At 50.0% G+C, this 21,090-nt stretch overlaps 1 protein-coding gene across 2 annotated transcripts in view; it reads left to right on the forward strand.

The window, feature by feature from the left end:
* LARGE1 (LARGE xylosyl- and glucuronyltransferase 1) overlaps nucleotides 1-21,090 on the forward strand; it is a 530,062-nt gene that overhangs the window by 500,589 nt on the left and 8,383 nt on the right. For both annotated transcript variants that reach the window (XM_036902848.2, XM_036902849.2), the window contains exons 12-13: nucleotides 6,262-6,540; nucleotides 20,224-20,370. In XM_036902848.2, coding sequence (XP_036758743.1) covers nucleotides 6,262-6,540; nucleotides 20,224-20,370 — 426 coding nt within the window. The remainder of the gene's footprint in view (nucleotides 1-6,261; nucleotides 6,541-20,223; nucleotides 20,371-21,090) is intronic.

The following is a 21,090-nucleotide window of genomic DNA, read 5'->3' on the forward strand; positions in this document are numbered from 1 at the left end:
GGCAAGGAGCTCTGGGTTCAAATCCCACCAGCTCCTTCACTCCTCAGCTGGTGATCTTGGGCAAGTCACTTAATCCCTTAGGGTCACTCCTTCTATAAAGGGGCTTAAAAATATTTGCCTTATAGGGTCTGGTTAGTATTAAATGAGAGGCTCTGAAAGCCATTGGCGCATATTTGCATTCAATGAATATTTGCTAGACCTGAACACCGTGACCACCCTGACCACGGCCTCTGCACATGGTAGGTAGTTAGAGAGGTTAGGAGATGTAGGAAAAAAGATAAGGACCTGGACTCAAAATCCAGTTGCACCACGTTTTAACTGTAGGAACTGGGGCAAGTTCTTAGGCTTTCTGAGCCTCCCTTTACTTATCTGTGAAATGGCAGTACTACTGGCAAGTTCACAGATTGTTGTCTGGATTTTATAAAATGAGAGCCTGTAAAGTACCTAGTAAGTAGTAGGTATGCAAAAAATATTAGTTTCCCTTCCCATATTGTTTTTTACCTCTACGCTGGCTATGGAATTTGCTCTCTGTAATTTATAAAAAATGAGAAAATTTTAGACAATTTTTTTTTTTAATTATTAACCCAAACCCATTCTTCTGTATACATTTGCTATCAACAAAAGAACACAGGCAAAGCAAAGCACCTCCTTCTATTGCCATTTGGAAATATCCTCCCAGCATGGGCTGCGGGAGACCGGGAGGAACGTGCCCTCACACAGCCCGTTTAAAGGAAAGCCCCTGCACCTCTCACATCTGCTGCAGACATCTGCAGAAGCCTTCCCTTCAAAGCACACACATCCCCCGACATGGCAGGCATGTGATGCCCCCTAACACACTGTGACAAGAATTGCCATCGGACAATACCAGAGAGCGCAAGGAATTCCCCACCCTAGCGAGAGACGCTTAGCGGAACATAATCAAAAATTACAAAGTAGTACTACAGGCAGATGAAGCCTGTAGAAACCCCTCCTTCCAGTGCCCCCTACACATTCAGTTATGATACAGCAGGCTGACTGGTGCCTGTTGGATTGATTTTTAATTGGAGAAGCATTTCGAGTATGTTTGTAAACCTTTGAATCAGAAGTAGGCCCTACGCGAACGCCACAGTGAATCAGGGGTGCTGGCGTGTGGGCTCCCTCTAGAATTCCGTTCAGAAAGAATGAACGTCGCCTGTGACAGCTATGGAAGCAGCAAGCCTGCTCATCTCCCCGCCACTCAGGAGCCTTCCCTCCCGTCCCAGCAGCAGGTGACGCCGGCTGAAAGCACGCAGCAGGCCGGCTAAGGAGGGTAGTGCCCACAGCATCCTTGCTGCCTTGCCGGGAGACACTTGCTCTTTGTGTTCCTTTGACAAAGTTGTTGAAGTACCAAGTACAGTTCCAGGGAAACATGTGGCCGATGGGTCTTCTCTCTGTTTTCTGTGAGTGGAAAGGAGGATGGGAGCTGAGCTAGCAGGGTTCCATCCCTTAGAGCCCTGCTGCTCCATCTGGCCACACGGTGTCACCTGGGAGGTGTTAGAAATACAGAAGCTTGGGCCCCGCCCCTGACCTACCGAACAGGAATCTCTGGGGGCGGGGGTCCCCCAGGTCTCTGGGTTGTCATAAACCTCCCTGGTGATCCTGAGCATGCTTAGGTTTTAAAAGCAGTATTCTAGAGAATGAAAGGTAATGCTTTTTCCATGTAACGCCCCGTGATCTTTAAAAAATATACAGATCTTCCTCCATTGACAGCGGGGTTACATCCCGATAAACCCATCATAAATTGAAAATAAATGTAATATGCTTAACTTACCAAACATAGCCTAGCCTGCCTGAAATGTGCTCAGCCTACAGTTGGCCAGAACCATCTGACACAAAGCCTATTTTATAATAAGGCGCTGAATATCTCATGTAATTTGTTGAACACCGCACTGAAAGTGGGAAACAGAAGGGCTGTCAGTGTGTCAGGTGCTGCCTCCCCGCGAGGGCACAGCCGCCCGGGAGCTGCGGCCACTGCCCTGCCCAACATCCCAAGAGAGGCCCAGCTTGCATGTCACTAGTCTGGAAGAAGATCCAAATGCAAAACCCGAAGTACGGTTTCTGATGAAGGCATAGCACCTTCACACTGTTGTAATGTCAAAAAAATCTTCTATCGGACCATAGTTAAGTTGGGAACCATCTGTGGATCAGGTCATATCAATAAAACTTTCTTAGATTTCTCATTGCATGTAGCATAGCGTGACAGCTGCCCACGTGACCTCCACATGAGCCGACACCTGCTAACCCCTTGACACCCCCTCTCCTTCTGCCCCTCACTCGCCCGTGTTCCATCCACACAGGTCCTGTTCCTTCTCACTTGAACACGCTAAACTCAGGTTCATCCCAAGGGCTCTTCCGTCTTCTTGGAAAGCTTCTCAAGGTCAGACCCTCCTTCCTCATCATGCAGGCCTCACATTTCACGTTCCCAGCAGGGCCTTCCCTGGCCAGCCCTCGCAGCCTCCCGGCCCTGTGCCCTGTTCTGTCGCCTCTCTAGCCCACTGTTCACCTGTATTTATCACAGTTTGTTTATTGCCTTCTCCCTGCCATTAGAAATAAGCTCCAGAAGTAAGGAACTGTGTCTTTCTCATTCATTCTGGGGCCCAGCACTATACTTGCACATTGTAGATACTCAGTAAATATGCAGGTATCTCATGTAATACTCAAATCCACTTGGATATAGTATGTTATCTAGCAGTGCTTAATAAACTGCCTGAGTCTTGGCAGCTTTAGTACAACAGCCACAATGAGCTCACGACTCTGTGGGTTGGTGGTGTGAGCTGGGCTCCCCCGGGCAGTTCTGCCGGCCTCAGCTGGGCTCATTCATGTCAGCAAGGCAGCTCTTTTTTGGGGGGGTTGTCTGGCTGTTGGTCAGTGGAAACACCTGAGCCAGGTAGCTCATCACCCAGCAGGGAGCATAGGCTTGTTCACCTGGTGGCAGCCACAAGGTTCCCAGAGCAGGGAACCTTGGGCCAAGGCCCGCCACACAAGCATTTCTTTATGCCTCTGCTTGTGTTGTGTCTGCTGTTGCCTCATAGACCACAGCAGCTCCCAAGGCCAGCCCAGAATCAGTGTAGGAGGGTACTGACAAAGCACATAGGGAGAGGGAGAGGAATAATTCGCAGCTGTTTTGTAATCCACAAAGGCATTATTATTATCCCCAATATGTGTATGTGGAAAAGGAGACTCACAGAACCCTCATCACCTGCTCAGGAATGATGACACAGCTCAGCATTCAAACTCAAGCTGCCCTCCTCTCTGCACCCTGCAGCCTGCCTTGCTCCGGTGAGCCAGCGGGGATCGGCTGCCTCCTTGGGGGTGGGGAGTTCCCCATCCCAGCAGAGGCTTAGTGGCCACCTGCCTGGACTGCTTGGGCTGACAGACATTGTAGAATTCCTTCCACTTTGAGGTTTCTGACTCAGCCATCTCCCTGCTTGCTCCCTGACACCCACACAATGGCAGGAGGCTTCCCGGCTCAGGCTACGGGCATAGCCCCTGCCTGTATCTTCTCTTGCAGACATCTCTCTGGCCGCTTCTGACCTTTGCCAGCATGAGGCAGTGGGCGGCCCTGGGGAAATGGAGAACGTGGCCCAGGGAGCCAGGACATGGGTCCTGGGGTTTGCCCTCCTGCAACATGTGCACAGTGCGCTCTTCAGCAAGTCAAGCCCCTCTCTGAGGCAACCTCCTTCTTCCTAAAGATGGTCCGATCAGACTGAAAAATCTCTAAGGTTCCTTCCAAATGGAAAATTCTGTAGTTTTGGAATTAATCCTTGTCTCTTGAAACACTCTCTGTTGGCCCTGGTCCTTGCTGTGCCAGGCACTCTCTCTTCCTGTGTAGGAGTCCTAAGAGGGACTTGGCACAGAAGTTTGTGTCAACAAGAGCTGCACAGGGATGAATCTTGGGACAGCAATTGCGAGAGACAACAGAAGGGTCCAGAGAATGGCGGATCTTTGAGGCACAGACCCCAAGAGAGACTGATGGGAGGATGAAGGACTAGAGAGAAGCCAGCCAAGGCAGGAACACCTTGTTTGGGGAAACAGGCAATGAGGAACTGCCCTTTAGGGTCATTTTTCCCAACCTGACACTGGTCCATATTGAGGAGTGCTCTGGGTCCTGGGCACTGGGGTCAGACAGACCTGAGTGTGAATCCAGCTCCTCTTCTTCAGAGCTCCATGACCTGAAAGAAGACGCCTCACCTCCTTACACTTCCTCTCCTGCAACACAGTGACGAGAATCGCCACTTAATGGAGCTAGTGCAAGTGATGACAGCGAAAAGGTGGCTAGCACACTGTAGGCAACAGACGAATGGTGGAGATTTATTGCATCGTTAGCACATTTTATATATTATCATCATGATGATCAGCCGTGGTTTGTCACTGTTCAGATCCTGGCAAAGAGCTTAGTTTTAAGGGAGAAAAGGTTGGTGAGGTCGGGGCTGATGGCAGAGAAACAGAAGTGGGCTGTGTCGTCATTAGCTGAGGTTCCAGAGGACATCTGTCACAGTCTCCTGTACAGTCTACAAAGATGTGATGCTCGTCTCCTGAGAACCTTAAGTCTTTTGTGTCTGTTCTTCCTCTAACCTCTTCTAAGAGCTTGAAAGTCAGGCTGCACAGGCAGCGCTTGGCTCCCTGCTTGGGAAATCCAGACACGGAGTCAAAATCCAAGTCAGTGGGAGAATGCTCAGCAGAAGCTGGCCTCTCTTCGCCCCGAACAGCCTTCTCCACCCCCACTCCCTCTGGCAGCTCTAAGATGCAAACATCAGGTATTATTCTTGCCCTTTACTCCCCAAATCTCTCAAAAGATTTATACCAACAGTATAGAGTCCTCGCATTTCACAGCCAGTGAAAATGAGGTGTAGGTGGAATGATTCAACATCCTAGATTATCAAAGCCCAGCAGACACTAGGGTCTGTATGCAAATTTCAGCAAAATTAGGCATTGTGGAGAAGATAGTGCCTCTTAAAAATCCAGCTCTGGTCAATTTGATTAGTGTTATAAGTAGGAACAGAGGGCATTTTTCCCCAATCAATATCTTAATCCTCCACCTTAGAAGAGGGAGCAATCCCAACAATACCAATTCCCAGAATTACTGAGAGGAAACTCTCAAAGTCCATCCAGAAAGCCATTGACCCAAGATAGGTGTGCCATTTTCCTTTGTTTAGGGGCCTGGAAATGCATGGAATCTATTTCCTGGTAATTGTCTGAATCAAGTGGACCTTCTGACCAGGAGACTGCTGATTACCTCTTGCTGGGTAGGGAAAAAAAATTGAAATAGGCTTTTGCTGTTTCTTAACCATAGATTTTATCTACCAGGCACTTCTAAATGCCTTTGGGGAAAAAAAGCATCTTTATAGATTCTTTTCAAACATTTTTGAAGAAGCCTCTCTGTCGGAAGCACCTTTTGTTTTTGTTCGATTCTGTTCTTTCCCTGCGGCCCTTGGCTCTGTGACTCCCAGGCAGCCTTGCAAAATTGGCTGGGGCTCTCGGGCAATACAGGCTCTGAAAAATCGAGACGGTAGGACCCAGGCACACTTCGGTCTCCAGCATTCGCATGTATTTCCATTCCCTTTGGTAAAAACCCAGTATTAGTTTCTTGCCATCTCCAGGGCCCCCGTCCACCTCCACCCCTACATGTCTGGTGCAGGTCCAAGAATCAACACTGGAGAATGTTGAATCATCTGGAGCCTCAATTCCCTTGTCAGGAAAATGGGGAAAAGACGGCTGGAGCATGCAGTTGTTGGGAGAATTCTGGAAAGTGTGTGGTGCATAGAAATGAGTCAGGTCAGAAGTCATAGTTATTGTTACTCTTGCTTGTGCTTATCTTAACGCTTCTTGTAACTCACGGCCTCAGTTTGACCAAATCTTTCACAGCTGTCACTGGTTTAGGAGAGAAGTAGAGCTGTTGGGACTCCTTGAGCTGGAAGGGGATCTTTACATCATTTAATATAATATTCCCACCCCAACCTCGGTGGAAAGAGGAGTCTTAGGGTAGGATGTGACTCTCTTCACATCGTCCCTTCAGTTGGAAACAAAGACAAGAAGCAGCAAAGTAGCATTTTTATGCCCTTCTTACAGATAAAAGAACTGAGGTCTGCCCGCTCCGTGTGGTGATTCATGTTTAGAGCAGGGACTTGGATCTGAGTTGGTTGACCAGGTGCCCGTTAGGGGGAATTCTGCCCCCAGGAGGCTGGGTGGAGGGTGCGTGGATGGGGCCAGGTGTCCGTGGCTCACCTTCTCTGTCGCTCCCAGGCTCCAGATGCTCGAGGCCATCTGCAAGCACTGGGAGGGGCCTGTCAGCCTGGCCCTCTACCTGTCCGATGCCGAGGCCCAGCAGTTCCTCCGCTACGCACAGGGCTCCGAGGTGCTCATGAGCCGCCACAACGTAGCCTACCACATTGTGTACAAGGAGGGCCAGTTCTACCCCGTGAACCTGCTGCGCAACGTGGCCATGAAGCATGCCGGGACCCCCTACGCCTTCCTGTCCGACATCGACTTCCTGCCCATGTATGGGCTCTACGAGTACCTCAGGTGAGGACGCCCTTGGACAGAGGCTTGGGCAGTGCCAGGACCAGACACCCCCTAGGACCTTAGTCTTGTCCAACACTTTCCTCTTACAGATGGGGCAGCTGAGGCCCAGAAAGGGGGTGGAGCCTGCCAAGTCCACCCAGAGACAGAACTCATGACTGGAGTGGGGGCCTGGGGGTGGGCGGCAACCCCCTGTCTTCACTGTCCCAATGAACAGACTGGAACCCCACTCTGTGTACCAAAGTGCTAGCGGCAGACCTGGGTCTCAGAAGCATCTCTTCTGTCTCCCAAGGTGATGCTCTTGCTACAGCTTGTATGAAAATGAATCCTCCCTCTTTCTTTCTGGGATCAGACAACCTTCATCTAACCATTCTAGAAAGATCACTGCCTCTTCCGTAAAACAAATCACAGTGACGGGTAGCATTTATGGAAGTGCTTGCCTAGTGCCAGGCACTGTTCTGAGTGCATGGCGAGTAGGATTCATTTCCTCCCCCGTCAGTCCCTGACATGGGCAGTGTTATTATCTTTATTTTCCAGGTGGAAGGCTGTGGGAATGAGATCGTAAGCTGTTGGCCCAAGGTCACACACCTGCCAAAGTGGGAGCTGAGGTCAGCCAGTCTGACTCTGGAGCCGTGTGCTTCATTGCCACCATGGCTGCCTCTGTGACTTTTCGATGACCCTTTCCACCTCTCCCCACATGGAGGGACTAGAGAAGGCACTTGGCTCAGGGGGGATTTAGACGTCTGTTTAAGGAGTGACACTTAATATGGAATAACAACCTGAACTGAAAGGGGCTGTGGAATTCATACAGCCCAAACATCCCCATGTGAGAAAATGAAAGTCACAAGATGTAAATGGTCAGACTTTTAAAAAAAATCCTTTGGCCCTGTCATTGGTCGGCCTGAATCATGTCTCTGCTACCAAGTGAGTGCTTACCTGGATCCAGGTACCATGAGAGGTGGTTTGCACAGATCATGACCGTGCTGGATTCATGCAGCAAGCCCTAAAAGGCAGGCCTGGCTTCCCACTGTTATTGTGGGGACCGGTGAAGCCCAGAGAGCAAAGTCCTGCTCACGTCCTTGCTCCAGGATTTGAGCCACCATCTGTCGGACCCAAAGTCTGCAGGCTGCTCTGCTTCACACCCAACTGGCTGCTCTGGGGCTTCTGACTGTCCCAAACAGGGCAGCAGGGCAGGGTCTGAATTCCTTCTCTCCTTCTCCCTTGTCCTCTCTCCGTGCGTGCGTGTATGTGTGTGTGTGTGTGTGTGTGTGTGTGTGTGTGTGTGTGTGTGTGTGTGTGTCTTTCCGTCTTTGTCTTACTGTCTCTCGCTCTCTCTTAAAAGAGTTTCTAAAAGGTTCTTTGTTCTTAAGCCCAGGCACAGGTGTGCTATGAGCTTACCCTGCTCTCTAGAGCAAGGGATGGCAGCCCACGTTCTCTGCCCACTTTCTGCACTGGGTTTCTTTCTAGGGTTATCTAGGGATATCAGAGCATCAGTCCCTCCGCTGTGAGCAGGAGGAGGCCCTCCCAGCCTCTCTCTGTCAAGAACAGCAGGGTGAACCACCCCAGGGAGGATGGCAGACATCTTCCCAAAGAGCATCTGCTGTCCTAGGAGCACTGTGAACCTCCTCCCCCGACCCCGAAGGGCTCCAGGCATGGCCGAGTCCTCCAGCTCCACTCCAGCTGGGCCCTGGAAACCTAGTGTGTGGAGTGAGGGCGCCCCCGTGTGGCCAGACATCACTTCCGGCCCGGGGTTCCTGTAGATGCTGAAGCCTCGCAGCTTGCAGGGTGACGGGCTCTGGGTGCCAGGCAGGGCTTCCAAAGGAACAGATGGGGGATGTGAGGGCGTTGACCAAGAAGAGGGAGGCTTCGGGACTGGGCCCTGGCCCGTCCTCCACCCCCCTGGGACTCCCACAGGAGCACCCGAGAGGCCTTCATTCCGACTAATTGAAAGTGAACCAGCCCCATCTGAAAGGTCTGTGGTCTCTACGCCCCCCGTCCAAGCACTGTTTTATTATTTTGCCTCACGGGCATCATGTTTTTAAAAACATTACACATGAACAGACTGTGTTTTTATATTGTCTGCCTGTGTGTTCTTGATCAGAGACATCGCTAACTGCTAATCAAGCCCTTGCTCAATGTGAGGTGCCTGATGTTGCCCATTAAGTAGCATTTTCTTTATGCAGAGTCACCTGAAGTCTGAGCTGGCCTTTGCCACCTAGTCACAGGAAGGTGGATGGTTCCCTTCAGGGGCTTTGAAATATTGCACATTGCTCCAAAAACCCCGCTACTTTCTTCATAGGCCCAATAGAAGCACAGAGACCCCGCGTTGAGAATAAATGACGTTCTCCAGTCTTAGTATACACATGGGAACTGGGACCAGAGAAGCAAAGTGACTTGCCTGTCTAGAGTGAGAAGATAATGTGACTTCTTGATTTTTCTTCTCTTCCATCCTTAGTGTGTATTTCATGTTTTCATTTAGGGGATAAGCATGGATAAGGCACCTACTATGTGCCCCTGTATCTGTGAACCACACAGGTAGGATCTGTGAATCCCAGAGCTCACAGACCAATAGGAATGATGGTTAATTGAAGACACAGATTGCTTAGGTACTGCGAGGGGGGTGTCCCGTCCTGGTGGTACCAGCCTAATCTAGGGGTGGAGGGAGCTTAGGAAAGGATGTCCTGAGGAAGCTGAAGAAGCTAAGTGGAGGCCCGCAGGCTCCGTTGGAAGTGGCCAGTAGAGGTGGCGATATCCCAGGTAGAGGGAGCTGTCCATTCCTGAGGTGGAGGGTGGCCACAGGCTTGATGGGAAAACAGCAAGAGATGATGTGGCCAGAAATGTATGCCAGGGTGTGTCCCCCAGGACTTTTCATAAACTGTGCCGAGAGGTGTGACCTTTATGAGGCAGGGAGGGGGCGGTTGCAATGGAAAATCATTGAGAATGGTGTGATTAGATATGTATTTAAGGAAGATCTTGGTGGTTGCATCATGCAGGATCATGATCAGCAGGGTCAGAGGAAGGGAGACGGGTTAGGGGCCTGTTGTGTTAATCCCGGCGGGAGATGTTGGAAGCTGGAGTAGCCGCAGAGACAGGTAGATGGACCAGACGGAGATTCTGCAGCTACAATCAGTAACTGCCCACAAGGGAATCTGGGCACCTCTTTCAGATGTTGCCACTTGAGGTCTCCTTTGCAAAGCCTGTCCCCAGAAGTCCTACCTATGTGGCTGCTGGCTCCTGCTGGCCTCCTCTTGGCCCGCTGTGCCCACGTCCTTCCTGGACTGACTCTGAGGTCAGGCTGTGGTCAGGGCACTGGCTGAGGCCAGGAAGCCTTAGTCCAGCCATACTGTATGCCTTCAAGCAATTCTGGGGTGTTTTTCCATTGGAAAATTTTCATTTTCCAAATGAAGGAATGGATTTGTTCAGGACTCAAAAACACACATGCCCACAGGGGCCACCGTCTCGGCCTAAAGGAGCCCAGGATGCCGAGTGCGGTCCACGGGGAGACCTTGGCCGCGTGTCAGGCGGCTGGCAGCCGTCCCCTCCGGCTGCAGAGCCACCGCTCTGGGTGGAGGAGGCAGGGAGGCAGGGCGAAGGGCTCCATGTTTTTCAAGAGGAGTTGAAAATCTGGATTTTCATGTTTTTGTTTTTAATGTTCTCAATGTTGGCTTCTCTCTAATATTTTAGAAACATCCACACTGTTGAGCCACACCAAACATGGCTTCAGGCTAAATAGAATCCCCACCACCCCCGGTGTGTGGCCTTTGACCTAGATAGTTCCTAGGCACCGGAATTTTGAGAATTGGTCAGGAATGTGATGCCGTCAGAAGTCCCACAGAGGCAGGTACTGTCCTTTTCATAGGAAAATAACCCTATTGGTGTAAGGAAAAATTTTTCCCAGTGAGTGGGATGGATGTGTTTCTGATCCAAACACTTAAAGTGGCTGTGCTTCGTGACCGGACTTATGTCATTGGTTTGGGATAAAGTTAAGGGAACCATTTGCCCCAGTAGCAAGGCCAGGGGACCCTTCTAGAGACTGACTTCTTCAGCATAGATATCCAAAAAAGTGCTCTACCCAAACTCTATTAAAATACTATTAAAATGAGGATAGTTGCAATGTTCTCAGCCCATAGCACGTTCCAGCAGCCCTGCCAGCTGCTTTGCATATATTCCCTTTACTCTTCACACTTCTCTGTAAGGCAAGTGTTACTGTAGGTGACCAGACAGGCCCAGAGAGGTTAAGTACTGGCATCGGAGGAGGAAGGGGGCTTCCCTCTAACAGCCCGCACGCCTGCGGAAGGAGCCAGAGCGCCCTCAAACCAGCATGCCAGAGCAGGCTGATCGGCAGCCCTTTCCTGGGGTACCCAAATACTTCATTATATCACCCTTTTTGAGGGGCCTACTTGATTACCAGAACAATTTCAGTATCATAGCTTCTGGAACAGCTTCTTAGCAACCAGCTAATGTTACAACAAAACAAACAGATCAACTGGAAAATAATGAAATCAGTTGTATGTCTGGACATAGGTGCTGAGTTTCACTAACATATCTCTCCCAAGCATGTAGATGGCAGCTTTCACTCTGAACTTCAGAAATGTCAAGTAGAATTCAGCAGGGCATGGGAGACCTGCCTTTGAATCCAGGTCCTGGCACCCTGATCTTATGGGACTTGGGGCAGCTTACTTAGTCCCAGTCCTCTTCCATTTCTTCCATTTCTTAAGTTTCTTCCATTAATAAAGGGGCTAAGAATAGCCTCCTTCAGGGATATGGTAGGTACTCAACAGGATTTAACTTTCTGCCCTTCGGCCTGTTCACAGCATTCAGTATTAAATTTCTTTGCCAGGCCCCCACCCCAACTTCATATAAACATGGTAACAAGGGTAACTTCATACACCCATCTCACCTTTTTGACTTATAAAATGAAAAACTCTACTCATTCATCCAAAGAAGTATTTAGTGAACACCTACTATGTGCTAGGCAGTGTGCCACACTATGACAGTGCTGTCCCTGGAGTCATACAGATCTGCATTTCAACCCTGAGTACTCCTTACTCAGCATTAACTTGACTTTGGGAAATTTACTTAATTTCTCTAACTTTCTTTATCTGTGAACTGGGGATCATATTTCTTTTCTCCTAACATCCTACCTAGAAAGATTAAATGGATAGTGTTTGGAAAGCACATAGCACAATGCCTGGAACATTCTTCACTCCACAAAGAGACACTGTGTGTCTGCCATGGCGGGGGGCGCTGCTCCCGGGGCAGATCACAGTGAGCAGAAGAGGCCAGGTGCCGGCCCTGTGGGGGTTGCCTTCCAGGAGGCCCCCCCATGTCTTGGTACCACTGCTGTATTGTCCATACAGGTACAGAGATAAAGGTTCAGGTGCTCAAACTCACAGGCAGGTGACCCAATGTGGGTGGGCAGGGAAGGCCCTGAAGAAAGCAGGTAGCTGAGTTTAGGCTTGAAGAACTAACAGGTGTGGAAGCATGACGTATCATGGCATGTCAAGGAATGTTCCAGGACAGCAGAGGGGCCAAAGGTGGGAGGCCCCTCCGCTGGGACTTTGCACATCCCAGAGGCTGAGGCAGATCTCTCGTCTCTCACTAGCCCTGCAGAATCCATCTTTGTTCAGGGCCTGAAGCTTAAACCATCTCTGCTTTGCTTTGCAAATGGTGCCTTGCAATCTGACAAAAAACATGCCACCCTGGGTGGAGACTGTATTCTGACAGTGCACAGGAATGGCAACTTCTACTTTTATTCTGGTCTCCCCAGGATGATGGCTACCCCTCCCTTTCCTCGGTCACATTTGTCTGGCACACAACAGCTGCTCTATAAATACTTGTTGAATCAGTGCAGAAATTTGAACAAGTCCAGGTAGAGGTGACCCCAAGCAAGGCCAAATGGCTGCCTGCCAAGGGACATTACTGGGTGGCATGCCCTTGGGTTAATTCATCATTTTAATTCTGCTCTAGCGATAACGTTTAATACTTATTGAGCACTTACTACATGCCAAGATCTGTTACCAGCACCATCACATGTATTTGTCACTTAGCCTCACCACGATTCACTTTACAGATGAGGATGTTTAGGGTAGTTACATGCTCGCCCACACGGTGCCATTGCACCGACTTACCCTGGGTTTAACCAGAGGCCTTCTGTGCTTAACCTGTTCATTGGTCCAGTTGCCTGATGGGCCCACCTCCACCATCCTTGTGGTGGCCATGACATCATCACAGGCTGTCCTTATCAAGGGCATCCTGTGCCCTGGAGAGCTGTCTTGACCTCTACTTAGAAAATCCATTTACCCCTCACAAAACCCCACAGCCCAGGTACTAGCACTATCCCCAACTCACAGAGAAGGAAACTGTGGCACAAAGATGTAACAAGAGTAGAAGCTGGTGAGTGTCCAGGCAGGATCTGAATCCAGGCCATCTGCCCCAGAGCTGCCCTCCTAACCACAGAGCTACACACTGTCCCTCCCGGGACCCGCAGCCCATATATGACGTGGTGCCAGCACATAGAAAGTTCTCTAGTGTTCAGCCATGATTGCTAATGGTAAACATCGGGCCATGGGGTAATGAAATAGGGGTGAGTAGGGATGTTGAGATCACAGGAGCAGGGGACTAGAGAGTCCCTAGCACAGAGCATGGTACTACAGCTACAGCCAAGTTTGTTTTGGGTTTTGTTCTCGTTTTTTGCCCCCATCTCTTGACTGGCAGGTCTCCTTCTGGTTATGTTAATGCAACTAGTCGAGGAGCCAGCCAGTCTTTCTGGGGCCTGGGACCCCCTCCTCGTTCTCCATGTGACTCTGCCCATCTCTGACCACAGCTATAATGTGTCTATTTCACGGTTACACTCTCTGGGGGCAGTCTTCATCTCTCTCATTTGCAAGTCTTTGCTGTTGTCACCACATATCCTGGAAGCTCATCTGATGGGAACTCATTTCCTAGGCAACTGTAATCAAATCGGAGCAAACTCTATTACCTGGCCTCCATGCGCTGGGATGCAGGGAGAGGCCTGCGTCCACACTTGTCAGCCCGGATAACAAGCACAGCTGAGCTCTGTGCCTGCCTCCCTCTCTGCCCCCAGGGAGCCTGCTAAGTCCCCCGAGGGGTTAGATGATCCCCATTGCTCTGGTTGACAGCCGTGCTGTTCCTCACCAGCTCACGCCCATGTCAGTGGGCACCATGCACACCCTAGTTCCCAGAATCAGCGGAATCAGAGAATGGGTGCATCTCAGACTGGTGCCTCAGCTTGCTCTCCAAACGGGGGTCACCCCAGCTGTGTCCAGGCACTCTGCATGGGCATCACAGGAGGACACGAACACGCGGTCATCTGCAAGAACAAGCAAGCGAAACACACATTTACGTGGATCCTCCATGTGCTAGGTGCCGTGCTAAGCTCTTGACAGATATTATTTTTTCTATGACAACCCAGTCAACGATTAAGTGTTTTTATTCCCATTATACAAATGAGATTAAAATGCAGAAGATAAGTTTGCCCAAAGGTCATATGTGTTTAAGGGGCAGGACTACAATGGCAGCCCAGCTCTGTCGATTTCAAAGGGCCCTGTGCACATTACCATCCTCTCTCTCACATATGACAACTACAGATTGAGTCCTTCATTCCCTGTACATTTATTGTGTGCCTGCTGTGTTCCTGGCACTGTGCCAGAGCTGGGAACATAACTAAAAATGAGGCTTGTCCCTGGCCTCTGGCCTCGCAGAGCTGATAGGTACGCAAACGGGCAATCTGCGTGTTATTACCACTGCCACCACCTGCTGTCACCAGGGAGTGAAACAGTCTGGAATGAACTAGTCCCAAAGAAGATGCAGGCGCATCATCCCCTGGGGAAGCATCAAGGCCAGCAGAGGTAGGCAGGGAGGTGTGGGGAGGCAGGCTGCACGCCAAGCCTTCGGGGAATGAGTCCTGCTGTCCTGGGGTTTCTGAAACAGATGCGCTCTCCCGCACAAGGTTCTTTCCCTCCTCCCATCCCCTTTTAATAGAACTTTCGTGTAAGTCCCTGGGAACTTGTATGAGAATGCCTTGGATTCCTTACAACTCGGGTTCCATGAAACAAGGAGCTGTCTGATGTTAGATGCTGTGGAAACCCGAGGTTCTGAGAGTTAAGTCTCATTCTCTCCTGGCCCAGGGTTCCAGCCCCAAGGGCCCCAGCAGTTTGTCACTTGTCAATACCGCCACAAAGAAATCAGCCAATTCTGTCATGGGAGCGGAAGTTCGCATGGGCAGAGGTTGAGGGTCCCCAGCCCCTACCCAAGGAGTAGAGGCAACAAGAGGTACCCAAGTGGTAACCAGCATCATGGGAGTGGATGCATGGTGCAATCACCCGACCAAAGCCAGAGCAAGGGCGAAGATGCTCTCAGGAATCCTGGGGTGGAGTTCTCGAGCTAAGGACAGAGGGAGTGGTCTTTAGCACCAATGAGAGGAGTCAAGAATGATGACAACGGACAAGGCTGTTCGATTTGACAATGAGGGACATTCCTGACCTTGGCCAGTGGCAGACTATAGTACAGTGAGAAGTCACCAGCAGTGAAGAAAGGAAATCGCCAGTGCGAGGGACTCAGTAAGCGCATAGGTCAGTGCACGTGTCTCTACATCTCCAAACCCTGGCCATGCACTGGCCTCTGCCCCACTTAGTGGCTACGAGGTAGGATCTGCCATGGCGATGGGATTGCCCTGTAAGGAGCCTAAGTACGCAGGCTCGAGCCTCCCACCATCTCCCTCCCTTCCGTTCCTCACCACTCCCACCAGCTACTTTGATCCATGAGCTCCAAGAATTTCATTTCTCTAGTCTGCAAAGTTGCCATGTTCACAGACTTGGCCCAGAGAGACCCCGTGATCATTGATCTTTCCAGATTATTTCTAAGCTGGTGCAGCCTTAACTAATGCAGCGATGATTTTCCTCATCATCAATCATGATGATGATGGTGATGGTGATGGTTACTAAATGTGTTACAGGGCATATTAACCTCGCAGAGTTTTAATGTCTCCATCAGTAACCCGGGACTACTAGTACCTATGTCACAGGTCGCAGTGCTTAAAGAACTCATGCATAAAGTGCTTAGTACACACAGTGCTTGCCACTGAATACATGTTATACGTGAGCACTCTTTAGTACCATTCATTGCCCACCCACGATGTACCAGGCATGTTCTGAGAAATTTGGTTCCCCCTAATACAGAGCTTTGCAAATACTTAGAAACACCCTCTTGACTGGCTAACTTCCTTTCTAAGTCAAAACGCAGTATTGGGAAGCTCTGCAAGGACAGAAGCTGTATCTGCTCATTCATCTCTGTGTCCAGTATCTAAGTCTGGCTTCATAAATATTCATTAATTAATGAGTGTATTATCTTAGTTCTCTTAATAACCAAATCTGTAAGGTATTTATTATTATCCAGATAAGGAAACAGAAGCCCAGAGAGTTAAGAAAATTGCCCGTGATTATACAATTAGTGAAGTGGTGGACTTAAGATAGCATCTAATCATCTGCTCTAAAAGGTTATGTTCTTTTCTTCACTGTTCAGCCTCCCTGCAAAGTGACATCCCCCGAGAGATACCCAGCAGATAGTTTTAGTTGGCTGGAATATGAGGCCACGTGGACAGCGCAGTCCCGTGTGGCAGTCACACAACTGGAGTTGAAGAGCAGAAGGGTGCACACCGTGGGCTCCCTGGTTCATCCTGTCTGCTGCCCTTCTCCTCCCTTTGTCTCCCCAACACTGAATTGCAGGGTCCACTGCCATCAACCATCCTGCCTACCCTTCCCCCACCAGGCCATGCCAGTCACTGACGCTCTCGGCCCGGCCCCCACAGCAGAGAAGGCCCAACCAGGAGGGAATTCCAAAAACACTTCTTCCCATTTAAATGCAACTGTGCTTTCTCGTTTTTCTTTATATCAGAGGTAGACGAATCTTCTAATTTTGCTTTCCTAAAGATGGCATCTGATTGGGTTGGTAATACCTAAGCCCACACCATTGAGAAAGGAAGCATTTGTTACAGGGAATTAGAGTACAAGGCACTGGAGTGGAGTGCCCACTACAGTCTATTATCTATCTGCACGGCAGCCAGAAGGATTTTTTCATTATACAGAGCAGGTCATCTCACTCCTTAGCTCAGAGTTCCTCCCCATGTCTCCCCATCTCACTGAGAGGAAAATGCCAAGACCTTTGAATTCATTACTACGGCTGCTGTGACAAAGTACCACAAATGTGGTGCCTTAAAACAGCACACATGGATTATCTTACAGTTCTGGAGGACGACGCTGGAAAGGGCCTTACAGGGCTGAAATCAGGGTGTCAGTGGGGCTGCATTCTTTGTGGAGGCTCTTGGGGAGGATGGTTTCCTGGCCCTTCCAGAGGCCACCCACATTCTTTGGTTGGTGGCCACATCACCCTGACCTCTGCTTCCATCATCTCATCATCTTCTCCAATTCTGACCCGCCTGCCTCCCTCTTAAAAGGACCTGTGTGATTACATTGTACCCAGGGTAATCTTCCCATCTCAATATCCTTAATCACATCTGCAGAGTCCCTTTGCCAGGTAAGGCTACGTATCTGCAGGCTTCTGGTAGGATGTGGGCGTCTTTGGTGGGGTGGAGGCGGCATTCCGTTGCCCACCGTTACCTTCGGTGATCCCGAGACATCTGTGATCTGCAGCACTCCCAACCCCACTGGCTCTCTGGCCCATTTTTAGGGACTCTCTGTGTTCCTTATTGTGCTCTTGTCATTAGAACCTTCGTCCTGGCCGTTTCCTTAACCCAGAGAGCTCTTGCCCAGACCACCACATGAATGCTCCTCACCTACTCTGGGTATTTGCTTCAACATTCCCTTCTCCACAAGGCCTGCTAGGACCACCCTATTTAAAGCTGCAACCCATTCCCCACCCCTGGCATTCTAGCTCCATTCTCCCTCCCAGCAATTCTCTTCCCAACATACTGCCGGATTCACATACTGTTCTTATCACCTGTCTCCCCACTAAAATATCAGCTCCGCAAGGGCAGGAAATGTCTGCCTGTCTAGTGACCCATGGATCCCAGGTGCTTTCACTGCGCCTGCTATGTAGTGGAATGAGTGAGGAAATGACCAAGTCAAAGAACCGAGTGTGGAGTCAGACCTCGGGCAGTGGGGAAAGACCAGCCTTTGTGACGACCATCAAGCTGCCTTGAGAAGGTGGGCAGGCAGCCATAATAATGGCCAAGGTGCATGGAGAGTCTCTTCCCTGCCAGCACTTTGCACCTTGGAACTCATTTGGTCCTCACAAATGCCTTCTGAGGTTGTCACTGCTATCCCCATCCCCATCTTCACAGATACGGAAACCGTGGAACAAAGAGGGTAAGGAACCAGCCAGGATGCAAACCTAGGCAGCCTGGCCCCAGAGCCCTCGTCCCCACCCTGATGGGGGGCACTCGTAAGAGCTGTGCAGTGCGCCGTTGTTCTCATTTCTCCAAGACACTTTCCTGTGATCTCATGCCAGGCACCTGGGCTGTTCCCCTGGAAGCAGAGACCTGCCTCTAGGGCAAAGGATGAGGTTAGAGAGAGAGAGGAAGGTAGAGGTGCGTGTGCATGCACATCGTCAGCTACCAGGGTGTCTTAGGGTTTGGTGATGTTAAACACTAGGAAACCTCTCTACCTATCAGCCTATGCTTTCGTGCTTTTTCTAGACTCAATGCTGAGCCCCATGACAGCCTACAGGCCCTGCCCACCTCCACCCCTTGGTTGGCATAGGAAACATTGCTGCTCACTCACAGCCTCTGCCCTGCTCGCCAGTTCTCCCCAGTGGGAGCACAATAGGCTGAACCATTTGCATCCTTGAATAAGTTGAAGGGAGAGGCTGAGGGAAGATGGTACCCAGGAACGGGGCCTGGGAGACTCCAAGTTTCCCCCCTCTGGGCCAAATCGCTAGACTGGAAGGGGTGGATTTACTCCATTTGGAACACCTGAACTGTTTTTGACATGAAGGACTCAGAGCTGGCTGGAGGCCAAGATCTAATAAACTCTTATTTCCGTCGACAAGCAGGCTGGCAAGCCCAAAATCTGCCCTGGTTGTGAGCAGTCTGTTGCCTTTTCTGAATCCTCTGCACTCGCCAGTTCTCTTGCAACAGGTCCCCCATAAGCTGAGCCAGAAAGAGGTAGGAGCCCTTTTGTTAATCAGTTATTCTAAGTCAGGCCCTAGAGTGATTATTCCATTTCATCCATACCACAACTCTGATTGATCGAAGATGTTAACACTCATCTCTTAGATTTCTGTTTCAGTCTTGAGGCAGAATTCCTTCATTTCCAGAAAAGCTCAGTTTTTGCTCTTAAGGCCTTCAACTGATTGGATGAGGCCCACCCACATTATCAAGGGTAAGGGCTGTTATTTTAAGTCAGCTGATTGTAAATGTTAATCACATCCACAAAAGATCTTCACAGCAACATCTGGACAAGTGTTTGACCAAGCAGCTGGGTGTACCATAGCCTAGCCCAGTTGACACATAAAATCCCCATCGTAGGCAGCAACTATCTTATAGTCGGTACTTAACGAGTGCCCAGTGTCACACTGAGCACTTCTACGTGCACTTGCGATTTTCCTCCTCAAGGTGTTTAACAAAGCATTAACTCTGAGACTGCAAATGGTTAGACTGATTTGCCCAGGAGGAGTGGAGTCAGACCTAGAAACCAGGTTTGTCTGATGACTGCAAACCAGACTGCCTTCCAAAATCATCCGGTTTAATCATCTAGATTTAGCAATCTGGGGGGAATGAAAGAAGTGTGCCACAGTCACTCAGCTTGTCAGAGCTGGCTCCAGAACCCAGGTCTCAGCTCCCTCTCCAAACATCTCACCTCGCCATCCTGCCCCTCTGTGCCCAGAAGAGTCTGCATTTGAAACACTCCTTCCCCTACAGGACTCACTTCCTGGGACAGTGGTGGCAGCAACTCTAGGTGGTACACAAGCCCCAGGCGGGGTAGGATATACTAACAGGACACCGTGCAGAAGGGCCCAGGCTATCACTGCTATCTCAGGAACCAGGCGAAATCAGTCAGTACCCCAAAACCACTTTATTGCTGAAAGAACTTCGCAATGAGACCCACTCAGAATATCAGCATTGAAAGCTCCTTGAACTGAGTCTGAAAAAGGCCAATCTCATGACAAACCCATCTTAATGACAGTTTGTGTTTCAGTGTGATGAAAGGGAGTGTGTAGAAAGCACTGCAGAATCGGACACTCTCTGTGCAGAGGCAAAGAAGGCTTTCTAGGACCCCCGTTTCCCGAGTCATGCTGGTTACTGGGTCTCCTTCCTTCCTCTGGGCCTTGCAATCTATCAGTCACGGTTATTTGATTGCAAGCAACAGAAACCAATGGTAGATAGCTTAAAAAATGAGAAGAAACCGAAAGAAAACAAGACAAAAAATAGTTGAGTGGTATTTCTTATGGAATCTTAGTAAGACTTGGAAAACCAATACTTGAGACTGTAATTAACCCAGGCAGTGCTGGGCCCTTCTGCAGCAGAAGCCCAGAAGCCTCCGGAGTGCTGCATGACTACAAGTCAGCTGTTTGGCCTCCAAGCTCTGCATCTCTGTTCACATTTCCATAAGTGAGAAACTGATTTGTTCGGCTTGGATCAAGCATCTGCCCCTGGACCGGGCCCAGGTAGTGCCCGGTGCCATCCGCCTCCCTGCCCTCTCTTTCCAGGAAGTCCGTCGTCCAGCTCGACCTCGCCAACACCAAGAAGGCAATGATCATCCCCGCCTTCGAAACGCTGCGCTACCGGCTCTCTTTCCCCAAGTCGAAAGCGGAGCTGCTGTCGATGCTGGACATGGGGACCCTCTTCACGTTCAGGTGAGCAGCCCCCTGCAGCCCCGAGTGCCCGAAGGCCTCGCTCCGGGAAAGCCACACCCTGCAGCTGCTCGCCCCAAGCTGTGTCCTTGGAACTTTCTCTGTCCACATGCCGTGCACTTTGATTGGTACCTGGGTGACAGCATGCTGTGTGCAGATGTCAAGACTGGGAGGTCGAGCAGGACACTCAGCGTTTCCTTTCATTTTTTTTTTAATTGAAGTGTGGTTGATACACGATCTTATATTAGTTTTGAGTATATAACATATTGGTTCAACAGTTACCCATATTATTTAATCCTCCCCCCACTAGTACAGCTACTGTCTGTCAGTGTAGGAAGATGTTTCCTTTTAATACTTCTCTTGGTTAGGTTCCTGATCCTGTCTCCTGCCCTTGAGTGCTCACTTTTATTTGCTTGGCCATTCATTCATTTGGTAAGTGGGGTTCATCCTATGAGTACCATGGTCGCTGTTTCCCCTTTTCTCTTCTCATGAGCGGTCTGTTCTCCAAGGTCCTCAGGCCGGGGGTGGGTGGCAGTAGCTTCAGTATCTCACGTCATCAAGGTGACTCTAAGGTTGGACACATTAGATGTGACCGCCGACTTCCCTGTTGCCCAAGTGACTGTTTCAAACAAACCCCCCATTTTCCTGATTATCCAGGCCCCTAAGTCCTGCAGGAACATCGCAGGGGAGCTCCCTGCCTCCTGTCCAAGATGCCCAGGGAGT

The sequence above is a fragment of the Manis pentadactyla genome, chromosome 10, assembly GCF_030020395.1.
Source record: "Manis pentadactyla isolate mManPen7 chromosome 10, mManPen7.hap1, whole genome shotgun sequence".
Classification (NCBI taxonomy): domain Eukaryota; kingdom Metazoa; phylum Chordata; class Mammalia; order Pholidota; family Manidae; genus Manis; species Manis pentadactyla.